This window comes from Lathyrus oleraceus, chromosome 2, assembly GCF_024323335.1.
Source record: "Lathyrus oleraceus cultivar Zhongwan6 chromosome 2, CAAS_Psat_ZW6_1.0, whole genome shotgun sequence".
Taxonomy (NCBI): Eukaryota; Viridiplantae; Streptophyta; class Magnoliopsida; order Fabales; family Fabaceae; genus Lathyrus; species Lathyrus oleraceus.
The window spans coordinates 414,846,481-414,858,911 of record NC_066580.1 but is presented as its reverse complement, the minus strand read 5'-3'; the positions used below and the strand labels follow the sequence as shown (position 1 = coordinate 414,858,911).

Below are 12,431 nucleotides of genomic sequence, written 5' to 3'. Positions count from 1 at the left end.
AGAATTTTTCAAAAGAAGTTGAAAAGATATAAAATTTTGAAAAATATTTTTAAGTGTGTGTTTGATTTAAGTTTTTGAAGAGAAACACATTTATTTCACATAATTAATTCTAGAAAGATATAAAACTTGAGCTTCAAATCAGAAGACGAACTTTTATCATCTAGGTTCATTCTTGATGTTATTTATTTGCATTTGATCTTTTAAATCAATTATCAAAAACTTCTCGTTTTTTTATTTAAATTATTCCTTTTTCTTCATTCGTTAATGATGTTCTTGATATCCTACTTTGTTCGTTTTACCATTATCAAAATGCCTTCAACAAATAGAACCACATACTCAGGTAGAACCATATGAGGTCAATTTTAAAGAGTAGGCAGCTAAGAAGACATTGGAGATGATCATGCTAACCATTGAATTTCAATTAGACTTCTTGCTTTTCAATCTTCATTAATTTTTGCAGTACCAAATGACAACTATGCAATTCATGATGGTAGAAAGAATGCAAGACCATATTCTAGATGCAATTGGACATGAACATAACTGAAATCTCAGTCTTGTTTCTCCTCCTCTATATTATAAGTAACAACATATTACATTACATAAATAAATACAAGCAAAGTCTTTTCATACACAAAACAACATACAATACAGGAATTGTGGAATACACAAAAAGTAAGAAATTATTTTTTCAGAATAAAATTCAATTACTCCCTTTTCAATAATATTATGTATATATAAGGCAAGTTCTTCCTAAGCTTTAGCAGCTCCTACTGGAGTCTCAGCCCTGCTTGCTACTATCTGCTCAAACAAATCTCTTATCTTCAAACCAACAATGGTTTGAAACAGACCTGTTCCATTGTTGCTACCAGGAAAATCAGCATGCTTCAACATCTGTTGAGTAACTTCTCCATAGAATTTGGATGATAAGTTGCTTAAATGGCTCTCAACATATATCAGTTCATCTAGTCTGTCAAATTGTCCGTCCATTTCCACAACTGACACCTATTTCGCAGAGAGATTATCGAAAGAAAATAAGAATATCGAAAACATAAAAGTTGATATATTATTTTGAACAATAGACTAATTGTTGATTGACATATACCTCGTTTCCTTTGTATGTTTCTGGTCCGTAGAAGAACTTGATTCCGGGATAAGAGCATGTGAGTTTTCTTCCACATGGTATCCATGAAATTGTTGAACCTTCGTCGAACAAGTAAACTGGGCTAAAGTATTTAACACCCTCTTTCTGTATCAACCTCACTCGTAAAATCTTTCCCTCGTTATCATCGGGGATGAGTTGAGTTGGTAATACTTCTATCACTGCATCTGCATATTGCTTTTGTGGATCTGAAAATTGCAAGTGCACAAGTTAATCAACACATGCATATATGAAACACTGACACAGAAACAATACTGACACATAGACGCTGATGGTTATTCAAGAAAATGGAAGTGATTGAAAGGAACTACATGATTTGTGTCATTTTCAGACACCGATAAAATTAATATGTCTCTAATTTCGTCTTAAATTGTTTAAGACTAAAAAAAATAGTGAACAATTGAGTTGTAATCTTAATTGATTATTACCAATATAAGCTTCAAAATCAGGCTTCCTTGCTTCAATGCTAGCCTTGATACTTTCAAGACTGTGTCCACGTTCTGCCATGTCTCTCTGAAATATTTGTCAAATAATTGTTAATCCATAATGAATGAGAAGCATCACAAATCAACTTTTGAATTGTCGATTTTATGAACTCATGAAAATTATATGTCTCTACCTGAATTTTCCAAGCAAATTTCACCTCATTACTAATGTCTAAGTAAATACTGAAGTCCAAGAGTTCTCTAACTCTAGAATCATACCTGCATGCAAGAAAAAATCTCAAATTAATAATCAAATCATAAGCTAATAAAAAGCTACATGATTAAAAGCAACATATGATATGGCACACTATTTTTCTTTTGGAATAATATTGTTTTGAACTATCTATTTTATTATATAGTAACAATATTGGACCATAAATGCATGTTGGCCCACTACATATATAATGAAAGATAACAAATTCACTTGCAAATTCCTTGACCACACAATCATAAAAAATAGATAAGGTATATCAAACAACTATAACATCCTCACATCATGATTCTCAAGATTCACAAGAAAAACAACTAATGACTAATGTTCCTTAAATATAGCAAAAAAAAAAAAAAACAGTAGAGATACTTACATTGGATGAAGACCTTCAATGACTAAGATTTTGGGAGGTTTAATAAGCTCAGGAGCATCCAAAAGACCAGTAACATGATTATAAATAGGTTTTTGAACAGATTTTCCATCTTTAATAGCTTTAACTTGTTCATACATGAGATCAAAATCATTAGCTTTTGGATCAAGTGCAGTAACACCTTTCTCTTTTCTACCGGTTCTATCCAAAGAATGATAATCATCCAAACATATGACAGTTGTTGTGTCACTGATAAGTGTGTTAGAATCAGGATTACCACCTTTTGGTGGCTCTGCTGCTCCTCCAAAAACACTTGTGAGTCTTCTCATGAAAGTACTTTTACCACAACCGGAATCGGCTGCTAGACCAATCACAATTGTCTGTGAGTCACCTGCTCCACATGTTATCAAGTATCTTTTGTTGCTGTTTGTTCTTCTGCTGTTGTTTTTCTGGTTTGTTGTGAAGAAAAGTACTTGTTTTTGATGGAGTCCAACGTTTGTTTTTGATGATGTTGGAATTGAGATGTTTGTTCTTAGAGTTTGTGTTGAGTAGACAGTGCAAGCTGCCATTGTTTCTGAGAGATTTCTTTTTCTCTCTCTCTTTTTTCTAAGTTAAAGAAAATTTTGAAGAAGAAATGAGTTTATGTTGGATAGAGGATTAATAATGATAAGGGACATTTATTCTAAGAAAAAGTTTGGAACACATAAAATATATGAGGTGGAATTTAGAACCAAAACAAAGGGAGTTAGCAGGAAAATAAATAGTAAAAACAAGAGGTTTTTAAAAAAAAAAAATGAATAATTATTTTAGTCCCTCAATATGTAGTTGCTATTTTTAACTTTGGAAAGTATTGTATAAAATTATTCAATTAATTACAGTTCAATCTTAACAGAATTTATATATATTTAAACACTATATTAGTAACACTTTACACACTAAAATGGATGTTAATCAATTTATTTATATATTATTTAATATTTGTGTTTCTGTGACTACCCCTAGTTTTTGTGACAAATATGTGGAAGTGTTTGTAATGTTTTTAGGAAAACAGGAATTTGAGTGGTGTTAGTCCATTGTAAAAGGCTATAGTAGTCTTTTTAGATTTTTCTTCTTTGAACCATTATTAGCAAGTTGTTTAAAAACAATGAAATTGATTAGATTATGGCATATGTGGAATAAAAAAACCAATATAGGAAAGGACTCTGTGGTTAGTGTAACATGGATATTTGACATGCCACGTGGCATAAATATGGTGGATATTTGAAGATGAGGGATAAAGGGTGTGGAGTGAAGTAGATTTCATGGGGAGGTTATGCCATCCAACTCTATCTTGGACTCTATGAGTGTGTGTTTGTGTGAGATTTATTAATGACTTCAATTTTTCTTTTTCTTTTCTTTTTTTAGATCAAACAGTGGACTCATGTTATTGGAAATTGGAGGATATGTTTTATTAATCATAGGACCACACACACATTTCTTCATCCAAAATAGTGTCACAAAAAGATGTGGAAGAAGGTTTGTAAGGTGCATATAGCATATTCCAAATGATTACAATAGTGAAGTGTTTTTTTTATATAGTAGGAATCAAATGGTCAAATTAATACAACTAACATAGTGAAAGTAGTATTAAAGTATTTTTTTTCTATTACAACATTAGATATTGTGCCAATGTGTAAATGTAAATGATGAGTACACATATTCCAACATTCTAGGAGGTAAATTACTCTTATTGGATATTGGGTAAAAATAAGGCACTCGCAAATCGAAAAGAATATTATCAGTTATTGGGAAATAGACTCTCGAGGGATCACAAGTATCTATTTAGGTAAGAGCTAGAAAGAAACAGTTGAAATTCTGGTGTAGTCAGAATTCAGATGTTCTACTCCAAGTCATGACATCCGATCTAACATTGTAACTAATACAGTAAGACAGTTATTAAACACTGTACTAATATGCACACGTTCACAGATGTCACGACATCTCATTCTATGTCACCCTAGAATGGATGAACACCTGGTTCTGTGCATCAGGTAGAAAGACTCAGTAGAGATCAATCATAGCACTCACTTCTGTTGTTTTCCTACACAGTTATCAGCACGATGACTCAATAGTGATTTGAACATCATCTGTTACATTGTTCCAGTTTGTTGGCCATGTACTTGTATTTCCTAAAATAAAGGTTGAACAAGTTAAACTAATTTCCACTTATTAATGAGCTAACAAATAGACTATTTGCTAGGTTCATTAATTATAGATTAGTTGTTGGTTTCCTGGATTTTAGCTCAGCTGTTGGATTCCTAAAGAATAGCCTGAGAAAAATACTGAAACAGAAAAACCAATCGTCCTACACTTTAGCACATGCTGTTAGGAATGAATGTCACAACATTCAGCTCAACAGCCAGAACACATGTTGATTCTGTTATGTTCCTGAGAACTGTCTGTGCTAAATTTGCTGTACTGGGAGACGACCTACCAATCTCTACTACAGTATCTACCTACAGGAACAACTGTCAATGCATCCAGTTTGACAGTTTCACAATGATCCTTTGGCCAAGTCTGTTATCCTCGTGAAGACCAGACTTAAATAAATACTGAACTGAAACCAACCTGCCTATTATTCAATATATGTTGTCACTGAAGAATGTCACAACATTCTGATTGACATTCAACCAGAATGCTATATACCAGGTCTGTTATCATCTTGATAAGCAGACTGGAATATCATCTGTGTTATGGCAGAAGTATTAAAACATGCAGAAGGAAAACAAACACAGGAAATTGTTAATCCAGTTCGGTGCAACATCACCTACGTCTGGGGGCATACCAAGCCAGGAAGAAGATCCACTATTAGCAGTATTAATTCAGAGTTAAACTCCCCCGTTTACAACTCTTCACTTAATCCCTACCCAATGCAATCTATACCTAGGAACTCCTAGATAGAAACCTCCAGTTTCCATTCCTATCACTACAAATACAATGTAATGTTCAAACAACTTGAACTTGCTTCACAACTTCGTTCAAGCACATAATCACTCTTGCCTACAGGCTTAGAGTTACAAACACTCTCAGCTTTGAACACTGAGAAACACATGGTAACCTTCCCACAGATTGAGAGGTTTACCTCACACACACCCCTAAATTTTCATTCTAAGAGGCTTACAAAAACTAGGTTACAATAAGCTATTTATAACCTAATCACCCAACTGGATTTGGGCCTTCAGAAATCGCAGCAATCTTGTTCTTTGCTATTACAAATACAGCAGAAAATTTCTGCTACAAACAAGGTCTTCAATCCCAAAATCTCTCCATATATGTCTCCTTATTTTGAGCCTATATATATTCTGATTGAGTCTTTAAGACCTCCACATGGGAGTTAGGATATTCACCAAATATCCTCACTAATCCCAGAATATATACTGAATTAATTAATTCAGTTTTCTACACATGTACGATGTCACAGGCATAATGTCGTGACATCGTACATGACATGTTGGTCCAGATGTTGAACTTCTTCAACCCAACATATTAAAACAACAGAGATGATTACATTATTTGTTTTACAAAATTAATGCCAATCCCAAGGTATTAACAGTCTCCCCCTTTGGCAAATTTTAGCTAAAAGAAATAAATATTACACTGGACAAGACATCCCAATATGGGTATGCTCTTCATCTCTGTCATTGACTCCACCACCACAAACACCAAAGTTGGTGTACATGAGGAAGTAGAGGTACAGGAATCAGTTGTACCAGAACCCTTCCCCTCAACAGGAGAGCTTCCGGAAGAATATGTAATGCTGAGTACATAGATAATGTAACTCAGATCACAAGACACAACTGTCCTCTTAACTCAGATCACAAGACACAAGTGATATGCCCAGTTAGTGACTTCTGTGCCTGAAGCCAATTTCTGCTTGCTACCACATTTTACTTGCTTCTGGTACATTCTCAACCACATGACTATATTTCTCTCCCCCTTTTTAGCTAAACATTTGTAAAGGAACCCCTCACAAAACCAGATCCAGGCGCAGTTTGCCCAAACCTTAACATACCCCATGATGCAGAGGGAATGGAGTGTTTCTCTTGTGAGAAGAAGAGGGCTATTACATCCTTTAAATAGTCCAGCCCGTGCTTAAGAATTAACGGTAGGCATAAATGCTTGGTCAAGATTCATTAATATTTGCTGAGAAACAGTCAGAGAATCACCAACAAAATCTCAGACTATCTTTGAATACCTTTTATAGCTCTTGACTGTTTCTTTTCCAAAACAGCAGTTCCAGTGCATGGAGACTATTCCATATATGCAGTCAGACACGTTGCACGCGATGTCTTAACATTCCACGCGGATTTTCCCTGCATTCTGCCAGTATTCAACATTTCCTAAGACCACTTTCATACCTCCAGTAGAGACTTGACATCTGGCACTACTAAAGACAAAATCACAAACACCAGTAGATGGTTACTCCCCCTGTACCACACAACTGTGACCATCAGGCTAATTCTAATTTATCAGAATTAGACACACCACTAACAGTATTGTCCAGGGCAATGTCATGACATCCGGTCAGACATTCTTCTGCTCACTCAGCCTTGACATACATCACAGCATCCTGATAACTAACAAGGTGCCGTACCCAGTTATCTGAGACCACATAGACCACAAGCTTGATGATTACTTGCAGCACAAAGCCAGAACTCCCCCTGTCATGAACAACCCACTCTCCTCTTGAAACTTGGAGATCACACATGAACATATACAACATCCCAAAGTTGGATCTTCACATACTTCCTGATTCAAAGAGAACCCAGACCACTTGATGAATGGAAAACATAAGACGCATCTTCATGTCTTCAAGGGCACACCCTTTGTTCAACCCTCTTGGCTGAACACATCCACACTCTGTGTCAATCTCTCTTCTAACCAGAACAGAAAACCACTTCACAGAATGTTCTAACATTAGTTAGGACATCCTCACAACATAACAGGGCACACCATCTGATAATCTTCAGATATCACTGAGTCACCAGCTTAGTCCACAATAGCCAGACACAAATTGGGACACATACATTCTCATCCCATTACAAGAGAGAATCTTCCATAGATAGCTTAGAACTCCTAACACAAGTTCCAAGAGATGAATAGAGAACACCTCCTTTTGTCTTCCACTTACTACTTTTCTGCTCAAAAGTAATTTGTCTCAGACTTTCCTCAAGAATAATCAGCTGCCATCTGTTGATTATCTTGATTCTTCGAACTCACTTTTGAGATGGACCAACTGCCACTGGTTGATTACCTCCTTCATGAATCCTCGTATGAAAAAGTCAAATGTCACTTATTGACCTCTCCACGTTTATCAAACTTCCTTGAACTTCAAGCTACATGTTAAACAAAGCTTAGATTTTCTAAGACATGAACAAGTAGCATCCTCTCCATCCAGCAACTCCCGAGAGCTGCAACGAGGACGATCTTTTGAAGTATCCAATCTACACTCTGTAGACCCTTCTATCTCAAGTTGATGTGCCACTTCACCAACTAAGACTCTGATGTTGAACCAAATGTCACAACATTGTGTTTTGACATCTAGCTGTTGAATTCAGCTCCTTCTTCTGCCACTTGAAAGAACTTCCTCCCTTCACAGAACAGGAGTTCAATGTTCTCATAGACTTGATTGTGGAACCAAGTTTGAGTAAACAACCTCCATCCTGCAGGTTTGCAGTTAAGTCATCCAAGATCACGCCTTGATGAATCCCTGCTTCTTCTCCAAAGACATCAGACACTCTGATGTATGAGTCTTTAGAAGGATCAGTTAGAAACTAACCCTGCAGCTATACCAAGGATTCCACTTCCTAAAGCAAGGCTGTTTCCATGATGTTAAGAATGTTGCCACTTGTTCTTAACTTCATAGTGTGCATTAGCCAATGCACTTCCTTACTTAGATCAGAGATAAACTGATCCAAGTAACCACCATCAAGACTATGATGTCTTCTTCTTCTTGTACACACCAAGGCTGAACATGTTTCTTGCCAGGAAACCTTTTCAGACATCATATGCTTTTGTTGCCACCAAAGAGATAGATCATAACCCAATGTACTATCCTTCCTGTGATTCTGCACAGGGTCTTGAAGAAGAGACGTTCCAACATCTTTAAGAACATCAGTTATCTTGAGCTCCAAGGATAATCAATTAACTACTTGTACTTGGCACAAGTTGACATTGATCTTAAATCCTTTCCCAATATTCCTTTCAGATACTTCCACCATAAGACTACTTTGAAAATACTCTTCTAGTGTCAACATCTTCTGCTTGCAAGCACTTCAATAGTTTTGAAAATCTTCTCAGATTAAATTCACCCTTAGGAATGAGAGAGATGAATTCTTCCTTGCAAATGTGTCACACAACCACCAGAACTCATGTGACACAGGTCAACAACCAATCAGACCCTAGGCTGACCAAATGTGAGGAGGTTAACCAAAACTCCCTCTCAAATTAACAATCATGGAACTTCACACCAATATCCATGCATTGTACAGACATGTCTCAACATGACATACACCATCCCTACCAGTGGCACCTAACTCTATGAGTTATACCTATACATACTCCAATCACACCAATCAGACTTCAGCTGACCATAAGTACTAGTGAAAAACCACACCAGTCAATAGTAGATATGCATTGCTAGAGCATACTACCTCAACCAGCCTCTGAATCTTCATATTCTCACTCCTTGAAGGAACTGCCACTTCTGAGCGAGGTGTTTGAATAACAAGATTCATGGTCCCAATCCTCTTAATTGGAATAGCAGTCAGGTTACCCCATTATTGACTTCTATCATCCAGGGACTTGTCTTCCAGCACAACATAGTACTTCCGGGAACAACTATCCAACCCTGATCAAGTTATAGGAATAAGGCAAATAGCAGGCAATTGCACAATGTCACATCTCAACCAGCTCCACTTCTAGAGAACAGATTTCTAAAAGTGACCTTCTTGAGCACACACACAGTTGACCCTACCCTTGTTAAATTAGCACACACAGATGTCTCCTCTTCCAGGTCAGGAGTAGGTTCCAAACAAAAGTATCCCTTTGTTTGACACCTAAAAACATCTGTTCTTCAACCAGCAGCTGCATACTTGTTGAACAACATGTTCTAACATCACATAGAACATTGGTTCCACCTCCTTGGAACAAACTTTCCTTGAATTTCTTCAAGGTCTTCATATACACTACCCAAAAGAGTAAAGGAATCAGTGATCAGTTGATTCTTACCATCCTGAAGTGAGAGCGTCATGATGAGTGGTCTTGAGGAGACTCGAGCATCTTTGACATCTTCAATAGATTATGATGAAATCTTGAATACAACAGCCTTTCATCCACATGAGGGGAAACTACATCAGAGTTTGAGTTTTGCCAGGTATTATGCAGCGAAATCATAATACAACTCAACCTATGAACTCACTTTTCACCAGAACAGCCTCCAAGCACATACCAAGTTTGAATATGATTCAATACTGGTACAGCTGTCCCACACAAAGACCAATTTCCTTCCTCCAGAGACAGATACACATAGTTCCTGTCATGAACAGTCCATCCACCTACTTCAAGGGACCATTCAAGGAAGTCAGTACTCACACATAACTCCTTGCAAGATACCAGAAAGTATCACCCATGGATCTCATCCAGAAACAGAACAGGATGCCTGCTCTGATACCATTTGAAATTCTGGTGTAGTCAGAATTCAGATGTTCTACTCCAAGTCATGACATCCGATCTAACATTGTAACTAATACAGCAAGACAGTTATTAAACACTGTACTAATATGCACACGTTCACAGATGTCACGACATCTCATTCTATGTCACCCTAGAATGGATGAACACCTGGTTCTGTGCATCAGGTAGAAAGACTCAGTAGAGATCAATCATAGCACTCACTTCTGTTGTTTTCCTGCACAATTATCAGCACGATGACTCAATAGTGATTTGAACATCATCTGTTACATTGTTCCAGTTTGTTGGCCATGTACTTGTATTTCCTAAAATAAAGGTTGAACAAGTTAAACTAATTTCCACTTATTAATGAGCTAACAAATAGACTATTTTCTAGGTTCATTAATTATAGATTAGTTGTTGGTTTCCTGGATTTTAGCTCAGCTGTTGGATTCCTAAAGAATAGCCTGAGAAAAATACTGAAACAGAAAAACCAATCGTCCTACACTTTAGCACATGCTGTTAGGAATGAATGTCACAACATTCAGCTCAACAGCCAGAACACATGCTGATTCTGTTATGTTCCTGAGAACTGTCTGTGCTAAATTTGCTGTACTGGGAGACGACCTACCAGTCTCTACTACAATATCTACCTACAGGAACAACTGTCAATGCATCCAGTTTGACAGTTTCACAATGATCCTTTGGCCAGGTCTGTTATCCTCGTGAAGACCAGACTTAAATAAATACTGAACTGAAACCAACCTGCCTATTATTCAGTATATGTTGTCACTGAAGAATGTCACAACATCCTGATTGACATTCAACCAGAATGCTATATACCAGGTCTGTTATCATCTTGATAAGCAGACTGGAATATCATCTGTGTTATGGCAGAAGTATTAAAACATGCAGAAGGAAAACAAACACAGGAAATTGTTAACCCAGTTCGGTGCAACATCTCCTACGTCTGGGGGCATACCAAGCCAGGAAGAAGATCCACTATCAGCAGTATTAATTCAGAGTTAAACTCCCCCGTTTACAACTCTTCACTTAATCCCTACCCAATGCAATCTATACCTAGGAACTCCTAGATAGAAACCTCCAGTTTCCATTCCTATCACTACAAATACAATGTAATGTTCAAACAACTTGAACTTGCTTCACAGCTTCGTTCAAGCACATAATCACTCTTGCCTACAGGCTTAGAGTTACAAACACTCTCAGCTTTGAACACTGAGAAACACATGGTAACCTTCCCACAGATTGGGAGGTTTACCTCACACACACCCCTAAATTTTCATTCTAAGAGGCTTACAAAAACTAGGTTACAATAAGCTATTTATAACCTAATCACCCAACTGGATTTGGGCCTTCAGAAATCGCATCAATCTTGTTCTTTGCTGTTACAAATACAGCAGAAAATTTCTGCTACATACAAGGTCTTCAATCCCAAAATCTCTCCATATATATCTCCTTATTTTGAGCCGATATATATTCTGATTGAGTCTTTAAGACCTCCACATGGGAGTTAGGATATTCACCAAATATCCTCACTAATCCCAGAATATATACTGAATTAATTAATTCAGTTTTCTACACATGTACGATGTCACAGGCATGATGTCGTGACATCGTACATGACATGTTGGTCCAGATGTTGAACTTCTTCAACCCAACATATTAAAACAACAGAGATGATTACATTATTTGTTTTACAAAATTAATGCCAATCCCAAGGTATTAACAACAGTCAAACAAGGGCTCAACCCGATGAGGATATAACTCAAGGGGGGGGGGGTCCATCCAGATAATTAACTGGGGAGGAAACTGAAATGATAATTGTTGGTTCTAAGTGTTGGCAGTAATTTTGGTAAAACAAAGAGTGTTCACAAGATGTTGTATGTGATGTCTTAACTTAAGATATCTATGTACCTGTTGGAGTTTAAAAACATAATTATGCAGGATTGTTTCAGGATGTCATGGCATTTGATATGTATGTACCTGCTGGAAATTATAAATGGAATTATGGAATTATGCAGGATTGCTCCAGGATGTCAGACCCGATGTCATGACATCCTGTACACAGAACATTCAGGGAGAATGTTATGTGTTTTGTGATTGCGCATTTAATGTGAATCTATGTATGATTGAAGATCTGATTTGCAGGCGCATTCAATCATTGATTACAACCTGATTTACTTATTTTCCAAGGAGATCTAACTAGCTGTCATGAGAAGATTTAATTGGAAAATAGATTTAGGGTTTTCAAGATGTCCAAGTCCAGCTGAATGCTTCTATAAATAGGACACGGAAAACCTGATTTGTTACACAACCAATACTGAGGAAAATATTGAGAGAACATAAGGGTTTGTGTCTTGTTTAGTCGTGAGACTTGTAAGCCATTCAATTCATCCATAAATGATTGGATTGGTCTGATTTGTTGGTTGTAAATTGTCACTCTAAGCTTTTAAGCAAGAGTGTGTGCCTACTTGA

General features: G+C 36.7%; 1 protein-coding gene across 1 annotated transcript; it reads right to left on the bottom strand.

The window, feature by feature from the left end:
• Positions 1 to 537: 537 nt before the first annotated feature.
• Positions 538 to 2,995, bottom strand: LOC127119819 (phosphoribulokinase, chloroplastic). Its single transcript, XM_051050147.1, has 5 exons — positions 2,229 to 2,995; positions 1,779 to 1,863; positions 1,588 to 1,672; positions 1,103 to 1,347; positions 538 to 1,002 (listed from the first exon to the last, which is right to left on the bottom strand). Exons 1-5 carry the CDS (start codon positions 2,792 to 2,794, stop codon positions 751 to 753), a joined length of 1,233 nt encoding a protein of 410 aa, XP_050906104.1. The 5' UTR covers positions 2,795 to 2,995; the 3' UTR covers positions 538 to 750.
• Positions 2,996 to 12,431: the final 9,436 nt, after the last annotated feature.

Excerpts from the sequence above, each read along its gene's own strand:
- LOC127119819 (XM_051050147.1), bottom strand. The coding sequence starts at position 2,794 with ATGGCAGCTTGCACTGTCTACTCAACACAAACTCTAAGAACAAACATC. Across the intron at positions 1,864-2,228 it reads ATTGAAGGTCTTCATCCAAT|GTATGATTCTAGAGTTAGAG; the intron begins GTAAGTATCTCT and ends TCTTGCATGCAG. Across the intron at positions 1,673-1,778 it reads AATTTGCTTGGAAAATTCAG|AGAGACATGGCAGAACGTGG; the intron begins GTAGAGACATAT and ends CAAATATTTCAG.